This window comes from Brachionichthys hirsutus, chromosome 22 (assembly GCF_040956055.1).
Source record: "Brachionichthys hirsutus isolate HB-005 chromosome 22, CSIRO-AGI_Bhir_v1, whole genome shotgun sequence".
NCBI classification, from domain to species: Eukaryota; Metazoa; Chordata; class Actinopteri; order Lophiiformes; family Brachionichthyidae; genus Brachionichthys; species Brachionichthys hirsutus.
In genome coordinates, this window is record NC_090918.1 from 2,241,953 (window position 1) to 2,260,907 (window position 18,955).

The 18,955-nt window shown below is 43.3% G+C and overlaps 1 protein-coding gene across 1 annotated transcript in view; it reads right to left on the reverse strand.

The window, feature by feature from the left end:
- Positions 1–18,324, reverse strand: part of LOC137910855 (proton myo-inositol cotransporter-like) — a 36,033-nt gene extending 17,709 nt beyond the window's left edge. The window contains exons 1-3 of the mRNA XM_068755271.1: positions 17,775–18,324; positions 10,400–10,559; positions 9,388–9,590 (exon numbers count right to left, since the gene is read on the reverse strand). Of these exons, the coding sequence (XP_068611372.1) occupies positions 9,388–9,590; positions 10,400–10,559; positions 17,775–18,324 (913 nt within the window). The remainder of the gene's footprint in view (positions 1–9,387; positions 9,591–10,399; positions 10,560–17,774) is intronic.
- Positions 18,325–18,955: the final 631 nt, after the last annotated feature.

The following is an 18,955-nucleotide window of genomic DNA, read 5'->3' on the forward strand; positions in this document are numbered from 1 at the left end:
CTAGATTTAATGATCGATGCCAGCTTATTTTACACTCCACATTATGTCATATTCAGAGAATAACAATTACATTCCGAAGCAGAAACATGGCATGCATCCATTATAACCCACTCGGAAGCATAGTTAGAAAAAAAACATCATTGCTGTTTTTAAGGAGACTTAAATCAAGCAGCTGAGAACAAAAACTCATTAAGAAACACTTAAGTTAGGTAATAAATCAGTAAGTCAATCGGTAAGTCAGTGGTTCAAATCCCAGCTCTGACTGTCCGCATGTAAAAGTGTCCTTGGGCAAGACACTGAACCCCACATTGCTGGCAGTGGGTCTGGCAGCACCTTGCACGGCAGCAGTCGCCCACTGCAGTGTGAATGTGTGTGTGTGTGTGTGAATGGGTGAATGCGAGGCCTAATTGTTAAGCACTTTGAGCACCGCAAAGGTGGGAAAGCACCTTTTACCATTTAATCAGGGCAATTAAAAATAAATTCTATCTCCAATCCTGGAGCATTGCCGATTTCCCCTTTTGCTGATTTGCACACTGTCCGTTTCCTGCACTTGCATCAGTATAGATGGAGCATTCTCGCGGCACGCTTGTGATTAAACCCTAATTATTTGCTATTTTGCAGCACCCAGCTCGCACAAAACGAGGAGGGGATCTTTGCTGCTGCCTTGGCTTAATTACGTTTCGTCTAAGCTCAGGAAATGAACGCCTCTAAATGCGTAAAGGCTTCAGAGTCCAAGGAGACTTTGCCAAACACTGCAACTGTGCAGGCCTCATGGGGGGGGGGGGGGGGGGGGAATTCAAGGTAATGATCATTGATCATTGGTGCCTTCACAAACGTGTGAGACACACAAACACTAACATCATCCATCTATTCATCCCCATCTGTGTGTAATAGTGTAATAAAATCTCTAGTGCCATTTTGAAGTCTGCTGGTAATCCGTCTTCTGAGTTATTGAGATTTATGATTTCACAGCTGCACACCTTTCCTCATGCAAATGACAAGGGCCTCACACACACACACACACACCCCCACCCACACAAAGAGGCATATACAAAAATAATAGTAGGTTAAAGAGGCAATCAGCAAACGTAAACACACTTATCCGAATGATTATAATTTCTCATTCCTCTGTTTGAAACCTCTTTGGATTATACGCACGCAAACGACAACAGATGGTCCCTATTATGGAGCGTCTGAGTCGCAACAACTATTGTGCTTGTTAATTTCACCCCAGGAACACTGTGGCCTCCGTACCCAAAGCAAAGCAATTCCACGAGCCAATTTTAATTGCATTACGTTTCCTCCAGGTGAGTCAGATGTGCACTGCGGACATTAAATGTGGAAACAGGATCCCCTAGAACTGCATCTTCAGAAGAAAGCTGCAGCACGTCAGAGTGACCAAGAGATGAAGATTAATACATTAAAAGGCTAAAACAATAGACTTCACATTATTCTAGTCTCAAATTTATTTCTTACATTTATTGAATTAGCAGACAGGGATAGGTTGGTTTACCATATTCTCCATCTTAAAACTAGAAAATCACTCCAGTCATCTCAGTCTCCTTATAATGTGATTTACACAAAACCTATAATGTTGTCCTTTATGTTATCTAGATTTTTAGATTCCTTAATGAAAACAAACCTTTAGCAATTGGTTTCACGTTGATATAATTATTATTTAATTCCACAGCATCTTGGTAGGCCAGCAAAAAGAGAACCTGCTCTGTGGATGCAATCAGAGAGATATTATTGAAAGCATCTAAAAAGAAAATTGTATTATTGTGAAAACTTACCCCGATTTCAACCGGATCTGTTTCCTCAGGTATTAAAGATAGAACTAGGGGATACAGGACGACACATGAACAAGAGAACCTGAAAGTAATGATAGAACAGAGAGGCAGGAGCTGATCAGGTGAGACGTGCAACAAGTGCGTCTCGTTCAGTTCAACGATGCCTCCGCAGCTGTGCAGGGGCAGAAATCAACCGGCAGCAAACGTCACCATAGCAACCCTCACAAGGGGGTTTAATGTTAAAATGTCATATATTTTCCTCACCTCATTCATTGCATGATATTTCTAATCGGACCCCTTCATGACTGTGATGCTTGGTGAGTGGATTCAATGGATATTTTACAAGATTATATGCATTGAATCCACCCATTTATAAGTAAATGGGAAAAGTCGGATCACGACAGTATTCGCATTCCCGATCCCATCCGGATGAAATTTGGTGGTAGGATCGAGGCCCCCACCCTACATGACTGTGTCAAATTCCATAAACATCGGTCAATAATCAACTGAGATATTGAGGAACACATCTTAAAGCTTCGTTGACTGCAATGTTAATGAAAGTTTCAAAGTGATCCAGAATTCATGATCTCTTCTGGATTATCACCAACATTTAAAAATGATGCAGCAGAGGACTGACATGGAAAATAATGAGATTATTGGATAACATGAGGCAAGAGTTCGTGCCTTTGTTTTTGGATTAGGGAGGACGACAGAAGTTCATTACCAGAATAAAGGGATAGATAATTCCCAAACCTCCTCTCTTTGCTTTCATCAGACATAGCACGACTTGCTCTGGATCCTCTGCTGTTTCTGCCTTCAGAGAAAAATTCCCAGTTGGGAATTTGGTTTCACTTTCTTACCCTCTTCGTAATGTTTTTCAAAGTAATGACAACAAGGGTGCGAACAGCTTATCTCCAATTTTCTTGCATTGAAAATATTTGTTCACACTTGCACTACCCTTCAGGACAAATTTGTCATTGAGTCAATTTTTTTGGGTTGCATAAGGGGTGGAGGAAAATGTTGGAGTGAAAAGCAGTTGAGCAGAAAGCTGTCGTGATTTTTTTTTTTATTGAGCGCAGAGCAGCAAAGCCAGCTTAAGGAGTCTCAACCTTTTGTTCTGCCGACCTTTTGTGACATTCATTCATTTAAACTGATAAGGAAACCTCGAAAAAAAAAAAAAAGATTTTACAGATCATTATCTATAATTCAGAATAATGAAGATGGCGCCCTTTCGTGACTTCACACACCTTTTCTCTTAAGTATGAAGCCCTGGTTTCACTGGGATTTCTTTGTGGAGTCAAACAGACCCAAAAGCAGCAGTGCAGTTTCATAAAGTGTTCAAATATCCTGAATTATCAATGATCAGCAGGAGAATTAGGAATCAGGACTGCAATGGCGGTGGATTCTCAAACTCCCTCATAAAATGTCTCAGGTGTGTCTATGCCTGTGTGCTCGTTTGAATAAGTAGCAATTATAGTGCCATAAAATTAATAATTTAGAGAAGCACCGCAGGACCCCAAATGCAACGCGCCTTTGTGGAGAGCTCACCCGGTGTCGCGTTCAATGACCTGCAAAGCAGATGGTTGAAAACAATCATTTTTTTCATTTTTCATTTTCTCACCGCTTATTCCGCTATCGGGTCGCGGGCCAAGCTGGAGCCAATCCCAGCAGTCAATGGGCGAGAGGCAGGGTACACCCCGGACAAGCCGCCAGTTCATCGCAGGGCAACACAGAGACAGACAACCAGCCACACACACACTCACACCTACGGACAATTTAGTGTCACCAATCAGCCTAGGCTGCATGTTTTTGGGGGTGGGAGGAAGCCGGAGAACCCGGAGAGAACCCACGCAGACACGGGGAGAACATGCAAACTCCTCACAGAATGGCCACAAGCCGGAGACGAACCTGCAACCATCTCGCTGTGAGGCAACAGTGCTTACCACTGCGCCACCGAGCCGCCCTGGTTGAAAACAATCACGAGCCAAATGCAAATGTTAAAGTGGAGATTGGATTGTGCCATACATAGTTGCAGGGGGAAATCTTTTTTTTTTTTAACTGATACACGAGTACATAAATAAAAGTCTAATTTATTTCCATGCACCTTGACTGATGTTACGGTTGCCAAGTCGCCGCACTTTAAGCGTGTCTGAACTGCAACTTCAGAGTTTCCAAATGAAACTGTAATTATTCATAACATCATAGCGACTCATCTTGATTGCTTGCTGCGCCTGTTAGTCTGGCAAAAATGAGTGGTGCAGTGATTTTAGTTGGTAAATGAATGCAAAAAAATAAAGAAGCCTGACGCTGGGACACTTCATTCATATCTCTTTTCCTTTAAATAAGCAACATAAAAGTTGCTTTTTATGGAACATGAACTATGTATAAGACAGGCATGGGCAAACCCAGGCCCGGGGGCCATATGCGGCCCGTTGGTCTTTTTAATCCGGCCCGTCAAACTTGTCCAAATTATATCATTAAATAAAATTGCATTATAATTAAGCCTCATTCATTTGACCTTTTCCCTGTAATGCTGCCTGTAAAAGGCCAAATCCTTTAATGCTATAGCTTTCATGTGTCATTTATATTAGCTCCCAGAAATACTCCATCCATCTGTGCTTGGTCCGGCCCCTCTGTCAAATTTTAGAACCTATTGTGGCCCGCGAGTCAAAAAGTTTGCCCACCCCTGGTATAAGAGCTCGGCCACAGATCCCTGGAGATGCAATGTCCGACTCCAACAATCCCTTCAGCTTTGCAAAAACATTTTTGAGTCTTTCAGCTCATTGTTTTGGTTCATTCTTGCGGTTCATGAGCTCTGATAGATTCCTTGCTTAACGAGCTGTGTCTCAACCTAACTGTGATGAGGAAGATGACATCTCGCTTTCACACACTAAAGAGTTTCACGCTGATGAGACGGGTAATGGATGGGCTTTAAAAGGGTCCCTTTCATGATATAGAACAAATTGTTGCCCCAAAGTTGGATAAAATACAGGCTTTTGTTGGCGTTGCTCTAATCCAGATTTCTGTTAAAAAGAATAAAAGCATTTCCTGTAACTTCACACCGTCTCCGCTGCTCCGTGTCAAGGCATGACCTTTGCTCTTCCTAGGTTATGTCTGAGTGTGTTATGAAGCCCTCCAAAGAAATCAATGCGGTGCAGGATGAAGAATGGCAACATAATGGCTGACAGAATTGCCTTGCTATATTGAGAAAGTATCGCGTCACCATCATAATTGGCACTTTTCCCTTCACTTTCTCTTCAACGGCAACTCTGGAGCAGAAAAGATTGTAATCAGAGCTCATTGACTCGAGGCTGTCATCAACAGGTCGTCGTCACACTTTAAATCATGTTTAAAAAGAAGACGAGGGTATTCAAGGTTTTCATATTGTTTATATTAGATGTTTAAATACAAATCCATGTCTAAGTCTTTATTCTTTTGGGAAATGAACTCTTTTGGATCTGCCTTCATCCTGTGCTATGGAGTCGTCATAACATGACTGAGTTGCCTTTAATGGTGTTACTGTGGAATCTATAAAACAAAATGAAGAGTCTGTTTTTATTCAGCAAAGCATTTGATTCCAGCGAGGTGGGAGATTATTCTGAGACACACTTGTGAAAACTGCAGGGCACATAAAATTAACTAGACGGTTGTCTCGTGATATTGGCACGTTCTACGGTTTCTATTCTATAAAAATATGTCATTAGCAGCTTTTTGACTGCTGGGCCTTTTACACCTTTGGAAGTGTGTGTGTGTGTGTGTGTGCGTGTGTGTGTGTGTGTGTGAGTGAAACAGAGAGACAAACATGGAGAGAGAGGGAGAGATTGAATAAGATGATTATACAAACTATAATCACTGTTAAAGATGAGGTGTGAGGAAAAGGGAAGTGAGAAGTGTTGTTTCCATGGAAACACTGACATGTCAGCAAAAAGGGCACGGTGTGCCTTTGCTTTATCCAGGTGAGAATAGAACACACACACACACACACTCACACACAGTACCGCACGGCTATAGGTTCATCTTTGGAGCAGTCTTAAGCTGCTGACCACCAATTAGTAAGGCCAATCACAGTGCAGCATTTCAAACCAAAGAATCTTGAAGGGAAACATGCAAATTATGGGATGTGAAGACGAACCCTCCGAGGAGCATCCTCAGCTGCAGCAGATTTAATGAGTACTCCAAAGGGCAGCAAAGACAAAACGGAACACCTTTTATTCTTTTCACTCACATCACAGCCTTTGCCTTTAACTGTTTTATGTTTGACACAAATATGAATTAAATCAGGAAAACTGTGTATTATCTCTGTCCTTATTTTCTTGCTTTCTCTCCTGCTGCCAGTCAGTGAGCTTGTTATCTTTGGTGCTAACAGGCTAACCAGTTAAAGGACAGCTCACTATCCTGGTCCCGATCTTTGCAGAGGCCCCCTATGTCCCGAGGGGGATGAATGAAGCATCCTCCCTACAGTGAAGCACGGCGGCTTCTACTACTGATACTGCTTCCGTTTGGTGCTGGAGCTCTGCAACATGGAGAGAATGACAGGGACCCCATGATGTATCCCAGAAGAAAACCTCCCAACATCTGTGAAGTGAAGGAAGGTGCCATTAAATCTAATAAAGTAAGAATCGACCTACCGAGTGCTTCTAATAAACTCTCTGACCCTTCGGCATTGCCGACCTGACATCCTTCATCCTGACCTCTAAGCGAATTTAACCGCCTCTTCAGCGCCACAGCAAGCGTCACCAAAAAAGATGCATTTAACTTCTCCATCTTTACCTGAAAGGAGGTGTTACAAAATTAACTCTGCTATCAACAAGAGAATCCTGCTCCTCAATCAATCAGGAGCACATCTGAGTTCACCTGACATTGACTCAGCCAATCAGGAGACTTGGCAACAACCCCCCCCCCCACACACACACACTTGTTAATTCTCTCCCTCCATCTGTGTCTGCTTACTCGGCGGCAGCTGCTCTCCAACTTGTAGGGCAGCATGTAAATTGCAAACTTACTAGCAGTGGAGTCAAGAAATGATGTATCACAGATGGTGGTCACACATTCAAAGATTCATGAACGCCAAATGGCGAGCAGGTTTTCAACACGCAGCGCTGCACGGGATCTTTAGATGGAGGGCGTGAACTTGTGTGCTAATGAAAAAAATACATTCAGTACATTTGGGCGACAGAACTAGAAAGGTTGGACGTAGATTCTGTGCAGCCGAAAGATAAAATGAAACGGGTCAAATAATTTTGAGTGATGGGTTAGATTTAATTTAAATTTCAAAAACCTTTTCATCTCTGCAAAGGAGTTTTAATTAGTCATCGATAACCATTTGGTAAGTTCTTTTACTAGTTATCCCAGATTATAGAATAGCATCTTTATGTAATCTTAATGGAAGACTGAGGCCTGGCCCAGGGTTTTTTATTTAGTCAGTTTCTTCAAAGTGTGTCGTTGTTGTTTTTTGTGTTGTGTTTTTTCTTTTCTTGCTATCTATGCAAACATGAAAATACTGGTTTCTACATAAATGGGTCAGAAAACATGCTTTTAAAGTTAAGTAATACTATGTAATATGTACTATGTGTATTTTCAAATGCCTTAGATAATGCATTGATTGAGGACCCTCTTGAAAACCCTCTTGAAAACGAGATGGTTTCATCTCAAGGGGTTTTATCCTTTCAAATAAATAAATACATAAATTTAGTACTTTTGATTAAAAAAAATATAAAACAATTACATTTGGCTCACAATTATCAAATGGTTTTAAACTTTGGGTTAAATAAATCAAACATTAGGTAGAGACACTTAAAAAACTATTAAATATGCCTTACATAAGCAACGATAGTTTATAGCCCTGATCAATACACAGTAAATCCTCAATTCACAGACAGATTACAGATTTTCTGCCGAGCTAAGCAGAATTAAAGCAAAGCTCTGAAGACCACATCAAGTGAGACAACAGCACTCCTGAACATTGCTTACATTTCACAGCGTACCAGCGAGCGGCCCACGGGCTACGAGCTAACAAGGCAGCAGCCACAGGGGATTTCCTTCTGAGGCCCGGTTCCCCCACGAACTGATGATTTACTGTGAAGACAGACGCTGAAATGAAAAGGACACTGATGGACACACACTGCGCCCCACGAGACGGAGGCTGCTCCGTCTGTGTTAGTGTTTTTGTACATGAGTCCGGGTGTGTGATGTTGATGCGTGCGTGAACTACAGCGTTCTCTTCACTGCAGGCCGAGCGAACACACGATCCAATTTTCTCCCCTCTCCTCTTCCTCTTCCTCTTCGACCCTCATCCTCCTCTTTATTTTGCTGTTCTTTCTGTTTTCTTGACTCTATTTTCCTCTCTTGCTTGTTAAGTAACTCTCCTTCCCTTTAACCTCGACCCCCCATCCCAAATACGAGTGTCACTTTGATTTTCACACACTTTATTCATGTACGTCATCTATGTTTAATTAGTCTGGATAGATTGGAGAGAGACTGACATTTTCAACGTGGTGACTGTGAGGAGGCCTCAACTACCTAAAAGGTTGCCTCTTATAATTGCTGCAATACTCATGCGTGGCATTGAAATATCCTCCATGATGAGAAGGCAGCATGAAGGAAACACCACAGAGTTGTGCTATGAATTTTTAGTGCCACATTAAATACACCGACCCAAGAACACCTCTCAGCTGCCCTATATAAAAAAGTTCAGACAGAATATAAGGTTAAGCGTCGAAGGCTCAGACTGGAGACTTTACAAGTGGTGTTTTAGCTTATAAAGTCACCCCAGTAGCAACATCCTTGAGGTCAAGCAAAGGTCAGCTGACACAATTACTGATGAGTAAGAGAGCAGTTTCCTTCTTCTTCTTCTCCTCCTCTGTTTAGTTTCATTTTTTTTTTTTTACCAACAGCCTGAATTCAGATGAAGTTGTGTTTCCCCAAACACAAACTTCAGTGTGTTGCCTTTTAAATCAGAAGCGGTAAAGATTATCGAGATGGCGTACACCAAAGGATTCTGTGTGCACCTCATGCTCATGAACGCTCTGACAGATCTCGCTTCTGCAGGAGGAAACATCGCTCTTGTGCAGACAGGATGTGCTTTCGTATTTCTGGATGCAGAGTAATCTTCACTAAGGCAAAAATAGCTCTACGAGGAAACCATTTAGGAGACAATCAAGAAAAAAAAAAGATGCATCATTTGTTGGCAGGCCGTTATCGTCGGCGTGCGAGTTCGCTGAATGCAGCAGAGCAGCTGAATGACTTGTCGCTGCCATTAAGGCTCAGAGTTGCATCGCTTTCCGCTGTTAGGTGTTACTGATGTGAGCCTGATCATTATCCAGTACCTGAACGTGCCTCCAGAACCACTCAGTTCCCACAGTGCTGTACATCCCACCTTTAGAGAAGGCCATCGACTGCAGGTAAGATGACCTCTGACCTGTAGGACTTTTCCCCGACAGCCTTGACAGGAAGATGTCTCAGAAGCATTATCATCTTTCAAAAAATAATAATAATGATGATTTTGTTTTGTTCCACCTCATAAACTGCAGTATCCCCCCCCCATTGTTAAACACTACAGCACCTAAAAGCTGTTGCACCCTCTTTTGTCCTCCATTACCTCCTCCGCTTTCCTCTTCGTCGATGCTGTTCTTGATGCTGTCGTACTCCTCATCTATGTTCTGGTTGCCCCGGATCTGGCTGAGGACGCGGCGAGCCTTCTGGGTCAGCCCGCGATGGACCAGCCAGCGAGGACTCTCCGGCAGGAAAAGGAATCCAATGAACTGCAGCACAGCAGGGAGCACCGAGAGACCCAGCATGTACCTGGAGAGGGGGGGGGGGGGGGGATCAAATGATGATCACAGAAACAAAAATACGTGCTTCTTTGTTTTGTCATGCGTGATATTTGTATTCCTTTCAGAACCCTAACGGCTCAATAATAAGTGTGCTTATACATGTGAAGTACTACAGCAGTTATTAAACCGAGAGAGAGCAACGGTGCGTGTGTTTGGCTGACACACTATAATAAGGCATTTTAAAAGGTCAGACATTCTTTTGATCTATAAAAATAACAACAACCTGAACTCTGAACTCCAGAGCAGATGCTGCGTTGACATACAGTTTAACCTCGCCCACATAAAACCGTGGATATACTCGGTTGTCATTCTGAGATGAGTGTTGAATAGAAAATAAAATAAAAAGCTCAAACAGAAGAGAAAGAAGACTAGCAGTGATAAGGTTTTGGTTTGCTGAGGCTTTTTCTCAGACAACCGGACAACTTGTGTCTAGGAAAAGCCATTATCATGAAAGAATCACACCAACCCCCCCCCCCCCCCCATCTTCATCAGAACCATAGCTCTTATCGACAGATTCTCACATCGCTGACAAGCTGCATTGAGTGCGTCAGCGTGAAGCAGAACAGGCGGAGGACGGGAACGACGAGAGATAATCCACGGTGGGATTCAGCCTCAGTGCGTCCCGGCTACCTGCGCACGTGCTGACATTTGGAATGAGGGTCTGAGCCGGAGATGGAAATCCTTACAGTCGTAGAAATTTATACAGACATATAAAAAAAAATGTATTTTTTGCTTTAACAAATCTGTACATGTGACGTGTTTCTGCCTGAGTCCGACCTCCATCCATCGTGCTGCAGGTAGCTGAACGCTCCGTCGACGAGGCTGGCAGTGAACTGTCCACCGGCAATGAAGAGGGTGTTAACGGTTACCAGCTGCCCCCTGAGGTGGGGTGGAGAAGCCTCAGCGATGTAGACTGGCACCGTCATAGAGGCGATACCTGCAAAGGGGGGGGAGGAGATGTTTAGTGGAAACCTCTGGAAGCCATCAGGGAGTTCAGGCGGCTGATATTATTTGGATCATTTAATAAAAGATCGTCGGCTAAACAAGTCTCAAATAGGAAAGCATTCGGAGAGCGCAGACCTCCACCAAGCGCCTCAGTCAAATTCCACAAAACATCGGTCAATAAGCAGCCGAGATATTGAGGAACAAATTTTAAAGCTCCATTTACTGCAATGTTAACCAAAAATGTATCCAGAATTTACATTTACATTTTGTTGCTAACAGACAGACAGATGCCGGCAAAACAGGCGTGTGAAGAAATGCACTACAGATTATCTTATCAAGGCCTATTTAAGCAAAATCAGGCCCAAATGATTTTCTCACGCAAAAAATTTGGAATCATAATTATGATTATGACCTGACCTGCAGTTTCTGCTCCACAGAACATTTTAGCATCTTCACCATCAATGCTTTGTTACACTTAACAACTGTTGTCGTTCTCTCTCTCTCTCTCTCTCTCTCTCTCTCTCTCTCAACCCAGCCGCTCCAACAGCTGGCCGCCCACCATGAGCCTTAGGTTCTGTCCAAAGTTTCTGCCTGTTAAAGGGAAGTTTTTCCTTGCCTCCGTTGCCAAAGTTCTTGCTCTTATGGGTTAAGTTGGTTTCTGTCTTTCCCTGCTACTCCTGTAAAGTGCCTTGAGATGACTTTCTGTTGTGATCTGGAAAATAACTCAATTCCAACCATGTTGGCCATCATTCCATTCCATCTTCTAACCGCTTATTCCGCTATCGGGTCGCAGGCCAAGCTGGAGCCAATCCCAGCAGTCAATGGGCGAGAGGCAGGGGACACCCTGGACAAGCCGCCAGTTCATCGCAGGGCAACACAGAGACAGACAACCAGCCACACACACACTCACACCTACGGGCAATTCAGTGTCACCAATCTGTTGGCCATCAGTGTTTTACAATTTTACCACTCTTCACAATGAGTTTAATAATCTTTATTGCCACAAACAAATAACTTTGACCTTTGACCTTTGGACATCATCATCTTCAACTATGACATCATGTAAGTATGGGAAGAACTAAAGATACATAAATTATACAGCTGATCTCAGTAATGGGCCTGCACTACTCTGATTTCTGGAAACCATTCATTTACACACACACACACACACACACACACACCTATACACACACACACACACACACACACACACACACACACACACACACACACACACACACACACAGGATGTCGCTGATGAGCTTTCTGCAGCTGGCTCCTGATAAGTTCTATTAATAGTCTGCCACTGCCTTCTACCATCCCCACTCCACCCTTTCCTGCTGCCCTGCCCTCGACGGCCGCCATGGCGACGTGGCTGCCTGTTGCTATGACAACCACTATCTGGGAGAACAGCCGTGCTTGTCTCTGGGCAGGCACCACACTGTGGAAACTTTGTGTGCAAAGGGAATTGAGAAACTAGACCGAAAAGGTCGAGTTTCAGTCTACAAAGGGGCGGGGCGTGTTGTGAGTGAGGAGATCACCGCCATCAGCGGTTCTTGAAGGAGTGCACTCCTTGTCTATGGAAGAAGTCGACAGTCATGGTTTAGAGGCCTGCCCTCGAGTCTCAGGCGGAGACAGCAAGTCTTGTCTCTGGCATTTTCCTTGATCGGGCAAACATACCTTGAACTTTTTGAGGCAAGTCCTTTGTCTTCATTATAGTAAAAAAAAAAAAAAAAAAAGATGAGCATCTAATGATGGAAATATGAGATCCAGATCGCCGCTCAAATTGAATCAGCTGCTCTTGGCCATGAAGGCTGTCTGCTCGGGAAAATTGAATCCCTTCATAAGCAATTTCAGAAATACTGCAGGTTATCTGTAGGTTAGGAATCATATTCGGTATCCGTGGAACCATCAGAAGGATTCTAATTACAATCTGGCCTTTTTAAAAAAATATCCTGTGGCTAATTTGTTGATCTATTCTACATAGGAGAGATCCACCCCCCCAAATAGAACTACCCGCAATCACACAACTGAAATTCAGGTCAACTCTATCATCTCCTTGGAAACTAGGCAGCTCTGGAGGGCCTCGGGATGAAAGGCACATCAATTTTTTGGTGAGTGGACTTTCTACTGTCAAACAAAATATGATAGAACATACTGTGGAATTCAACGCGGCATGTTTGAAAAGGCTTAAATAATAAGTGTAAAGTTTGAATTTAAGATTTGAGCTGGCAGCCACACAGCAGGCCGATTTCATGGAAATTGGTTTTTGCTACCTTTTTATCCATTAGCTTCTGTGTGTGTGTGTGTGTGTGTGTGTGTGTGTGTTTGCACTGCATGTTGGCATCCTGCTTGCACACACAGATCTTGCAGACAAGTCCGAAAGAGCCTCATGCTAATGCCTCAATGAGTATTCACCTCCCGCAGCCTGAGACCTCCCTGCACTGCTGACTCCATTCGCTCCACCAGCTTCTCACCGCCACGCCAGACAGCCCATATGCTGCACCTGATATTGTTGTTATTACGATTGGATCATTTCCATTTGACTCGCAGGTGCAGGTGGAAACCATGTGGGAGCCCATTCAAGCTAATACCATTACATACCAGTATAAAAGGACAACCCACCATCAGAAAGAGTCTCTAGAGTGGATCTTCAACATTTATCAGCCTCTCCAAGCTTGGAATGATCAATTGACCTCAGCTGCATGTTTTTGGAGGTGGGAGGAACCCCACCCGGAGAAAAAAAGAAAACCCACGCAGACCGTGCAAACTCCACACAAACAGGAATTGAACCCGTAACCTTCTTGCTGTGAGGTGACAGCGCCACCCACTTCACCACCAAGCCGTAAAACATCATATATTTATTATGCCATATATGTGGGCAGGTATCCAGCTGGCTCACCGAACAGCTAGCCTGATTAGCCAACTGTCTGCCCAAAAGCCCCGAATAGCCCCCCCCCCCATGAAGTTAACAAATATTAGTTTATCCATGAGGCTAAATATCTGCTTCTGTTGAAAGTCAAAGAAAAGCATTTCAATCATTTGGAATTTGGAAGGCCTGAAAAAGCAGATTCATATTTCATATTCAGAGTTCTATTTTTTCTATCATTTGTGCAACAGATGTGGTGAGAGTTAGCATGAACGATAACTACAATAGCTTATTGCGGGTGGCTTCATCTGAAAGGGACTGAAAACAAGCAAAGATTCTCCTCTTGCTGCAGCAAGGAACTCTTTCAAACTCTTTTGCTGCCTCTCTGGTGACTGGGATCTCCTTTCAGCACCATGGATAGCTCCCAGTCATGCTCTCTCTCTCTCTCTCTCTCTCTCTCTCTGACCGAGGACGCTAAATAGAGGCTATTGGGAGATCCTTGAAAATGCAGCAAGAGCAAAAGAAAGCTGTTGTTCATTTTCAATAGATAAGTGGTGTGAGAGGCCATTAAATTCTGTAATAAAAGCAGGATAGTTTGTCGCCTTCCTTAATTCAATTCGCTGAAAGTGTCTAATTTCATGACACATTTTGCAAAAACAGATTTGTTTGTTGAAATGCAAATTGAAGAGCAAGAACAATCTGGGACTGGAAATTAAAAAATAGTGATGTGGTTTCACATTTAAAGCAAACACCTTGTTACACATAGTCAGGAGGAGTCAGACTAAGTATTAATTATCAAGCCTCAAGGTAAGACTGAAATGGTGTTGCAGTGGGGGGGGGTCTTCATCTGTAGGTTATATAGACAAAACTCTGATTTCCTGATTACTGGATAATTTAGAAGAACATGTCTTTTTTTCCAATGTGTGCGATTGTGTGAGGCGATGGATCATGTCTAATGAAGACTGAAGGTGTCAGAGAAGATTTCACAAAAAAAAAAAGCATCTGATGCTGCTTTTTGGGCCTTGAAATCGAACTGCCACCAAACGTAACACACAAAGAACCTTTATGTCCTTTCTATTGTCTTTCAGCTCAATGTTTTGGTTTCAGAAAACATTACTTTGTTTTTGTTTTGTCCAACTTTCTCCAGTCAAAGTTACGGCGCAAAAAAAACGGACAGCATTGAAATGCTCAGCATTAAACAGAAGACAGACAACAAGATAGTGGCTAAGCTAGAGGACATGGTGGAGCATTCATGAGTTTAGCAGCCAGTTATTTCCCTCAGGAGCCGGTGGAGACAAAAAAACAAAGTGAATATTGGACTTACATTCATCAGGCTGCCAGAACTACAGCCTCCAAATGAATGCTAATGTTCCTGCTTATCTGCCGGATGAGCAGAAGAACAACTGTTTGCTAAACAAGTGCCGCCACACCAATGATTAGAACAAGTATATATGCCAGAAAGGCCAATATATCGGTTGATGCTTGCTCATCAAATGTATGTATGGCCGATAAATGTGATTTAAACACGTGGTACGAAGACACGTTTTAAAGCCTTGCTTGTTCAAACATTGTGTTTTTTTTTACATGGCTAGCATTGGCTCATATCACACGCAAACAAGCAAAGGTCAGCTCAAGCAGCCGGGAGCTGACAAACCAGAGGCTTCTGGGTAGGAGCAGAAGGAGAGCAGTGTCAGTGGTGCAGGGGCCCTTCCTGCTTTAACAAGCAGCTTCTTCCATTTCAATCCAAAAGCAAGAAGAAACTGGCTGACAGCTGTCAGTCATGTTGAAGTCGTGAGGCTGAAGGCATGACTGAAATAATTGCATACAATGAAACATCATGTCTTATTAACGTCTCTGGGGGGGGCGAGCTGTGCTCTATAACAGCTGAAGCAAGCTGTTTTTCCTGTGTTTAAATGTTGCGAAGCTGCAGCAGTTTCTATTCTACTCCTTTCTCTCTATTTGTTAGAAACGGTTTGATAACTCTGAATAAACAACCAACAGTCATTATTGTCTGAATTTGTGCTGATCATCTCTATAGTAAAGTTGTTATTGAGGAAGTTGTGAAACTCTTTGCACTTCAACATTTACAAAAGCAATAAAAAATAAATTAAAAAAAGCACAGCTTATTCAAAGGAGGACAATGAATTCTTATTTACGCCTGTAAAGTGCCTTGAGATAATTATGATTTGATCTGGTGCAATAGAAGTAAAAAATGAAAGGATTTGAATTGAATTATTTGCGTTGAATTGGCAACATTTCATTTACGGTACAATTATTTGAATTGTAATCTGTTGATTGTTCCCATAATTATTTTTTTCTGAAAAATTAACTGAGGAACAAACAATGATCAAACTAACACAGAACTCAAGTAGATGAATTTAAAAGGATTTTTTTTAGTTCAAAATAATTTAATTAAATTACCAATGACATTAACCCTAAACAATTGATTTTCAGAATTTTGAGAATATTGTCTTCTTCTTTTTTTAAATCCATAATTATAAAATACTTTCACAATGATGACATCATCAAAGCTTTCAAAGTGGGATGTGGGCCTCCCCCCAGAAGGACCCTGTATCCTTTCAGGTGAGGCTCAGTGAAAGGAGGTGAAAACTAGTACTGTACATTGGTTATCAAAAGGAGCTCACATGAAATATGTGTGTGTTTTTCTTTAATAAAAAGTTCAGAAAAAATAGCACAGAAATTCAATATTTCCACTTCCCTCTAGTTTGAAACATATAAATGTTGTGTTTTGCATTAACTCCAAACTTAGAGCAAGTTGTTCACCTGGTGCAACAACACAAAAGGTCATTGTGAAGCTGCAAGAAAAATTAGTTTTCTTAATAACTGCAAAAATAATTATTCGATTTATAGCAATCCATCTGTCTATTTTATGTTGTTCCAAAAAAAAAGAAAAAGGTGGGACCAGTTTGTTGTAATTAACTGAGTCTGCCATGAGTCAATATCGGTCGGGCCATTGTTTGGACTCGCGGTAAATGATTGCAGAGGAAATAGGTTTGGAGAACGTTTCGGAACAATGAGAGAGAAGCGCTCAGTGATGTGTGTCTGAACCACTGAAATGTGTTTTGTAGTCAAAGGAATAGCTAATAAAGTTTTTCTCTGGTGTTTGCACACAGGGGATCTGGAGCAGTCTCAGCCCATGAATAGTCGTTTGATTCATTTATGTTAAGGGGAAAAAAATGGATTTTCATCATTTTCATAATTAGATTAAGACTGATTGATGTATCACATGACAGGAACCAGAATTAATTACCCGGAGAATCCTTAGTCTAAAAAAAGAGTTACAGAACTCTTCACTATACACAACTATAGTAAAAGGTCCAGCCTGCTCTGCTGTCCTATACAGAGGTCTTCCAGTCCTCCGTCTATCTGTAGGCGGAGCTCTTAGTCCTCTTAAAGAAGACGGTGGACTGACGTCATGTATGTGGAAAGCTCATTTTAACGGCCCTTTCCACAGAGGTGGTGATTCATCAGGAGCAGCAGCGGCTATAAATAATTTGGGGTACATTGAATTCTGATCAAAAGGCACATCACATGTAATAGCATGCAGAGGGCTGAAAAGAAAGATAGAGGGATGATTGAAGAGAGGAGGGAAAGCAGCAGGGGAAAATATTCATGGCTGATGGAGGAGTATGGGAAGGCCATCGATTCTCAAGTTTGCTGTTTGATTAGTCCCTTCACCCTTGGGGGGGGGGGGGGGTGTTCTCTTTTGTCTTTGGAATTTGTTTTCCTTAATGGTACCCAACGGAACCTGATAATAACAGTACAGTGATCACAGCAATAAAGACAGCAAAGTGAAACAGAGGGCCGAGGCTGTGTAATTAGAAGCTGTGAGTAATTACAAACATGGAGCCTTAAGGCAGGAAGAGGACAGGCGGCAGCACGCCAACAGCCTCAGGGTGACCTCTGACCTCTCTGATGGAGGGCAAATGTTCAAGCAGAAATCAATAAAGAAGTCATAATAAATAATTATTATTGCTGCCAGGGGAGTGAGATCATTTTCCAGTTTTGTGCTACTACCCCCCCCCCCCCCACGCACACACACGCACACACGCACACACACACACACACACACGCACACACACGCACACACGCACACACACACACACACTCCAATGAATGTAACCAGCTTGTTCGAGACGGACTGAAAACACACACACACACACACACACACACACCCACACACGCACACACCTAAACACACAAACACACACACACACACACAAACACACACACACACACACACACACACACACACACACAAACACTCCAATGAATGTAGCCAGCTTGTTTGAGACGGACTGAAAACACACGTCTCACCAAGCCCAACTCCAACGACGAGCCTCCCCGCCAGGAGCGCCTCTTTCCCCGGCGCGGCGCTCAGCACGATCCCGCCGACGGCGAAGAAGAAGCTGGCCAGCAGGATGCACACCCTGCGCCCGAAGAGCCCGTTGAGGAAGCCGCCCAGCAGCGCCGACAGGGCGGCCGTGGCCACGGTGCTCGAGATGAGCACCTCCTGCCACAGCGCGCTCAGGTGCAGCTGCCTCTTCAGCAGGAGCATCGCCCCGGAGATCACCCCGGTGTCGTACCCGAACAAGAACCCCCCCAGGGCGGAGAACGCCGCCAGGACGTAGACGAAGCCGGGCGTGACGTCCTGCTGGAACTGCTTGCGGGCAGCCCTCTCCAGGTCCCCGGTGGAAGAGGAGGGCTCCGCCGCCGCGGAGGACGCGCCCTGGCCGCTGATGCTGGCGCTGGAGGGCGCCTTGATGAGACTCCGCTCTCCTCCATCCTTCGCTCTCCTCCAGCGCTCGCCCGTCAGGTTGCTCATACTCCGGAGGTTGTAGTCATGGTCGCCCTGCTTTCGAGACATATGGGAAACACCAAAAAAAGAAAAAGAAAAAGAAAAACACACTCCAACACCCACTTAACTAATTTACTCCCCCCCCCCCCCACGCCCCTCCCAGTTTGGAGCGATCCAAAAACCACGTTGCATGAAGTTGCTCTGCAGCCTTGTTGTTGTTGTTGTTGTTGTTGTTGTTGTTGTTGTTGTTGTGTCGGAGCATCACATCCCCGCGGTCCTGATGAGAGACGCTGGACATGAGAGGGGGAGGAAAGGTAAGATCGGAGGAGTGATGAGGAGCAGATCGTCACTGACGCGTCGGCGTGACGCAAAGAAATAGTGAAAGGAGGACTTAATCTGGCACAAATCAATACATTAAATAAATATATATATTTTGGAAAAAGAAACACCTCTGGTAAGATCAATAAAAATATAATCAATTAGGTCATGTGGGTATTTATATTTATATTTATGATGTGCCAGGCAATTACAAGAAACAGTAGTAATATATATTTTTTTTCTGTGTGCATAACAGAGTAAGCTCCATAATATATTATCAGTACTTACTGATATAGAGATATAATCAATAGGAGTTTGCAACTGTTGAAATAAACGTAAACACATTTTCCTTCAGTCATAAGAGGAAAACGACTGCCCCCTG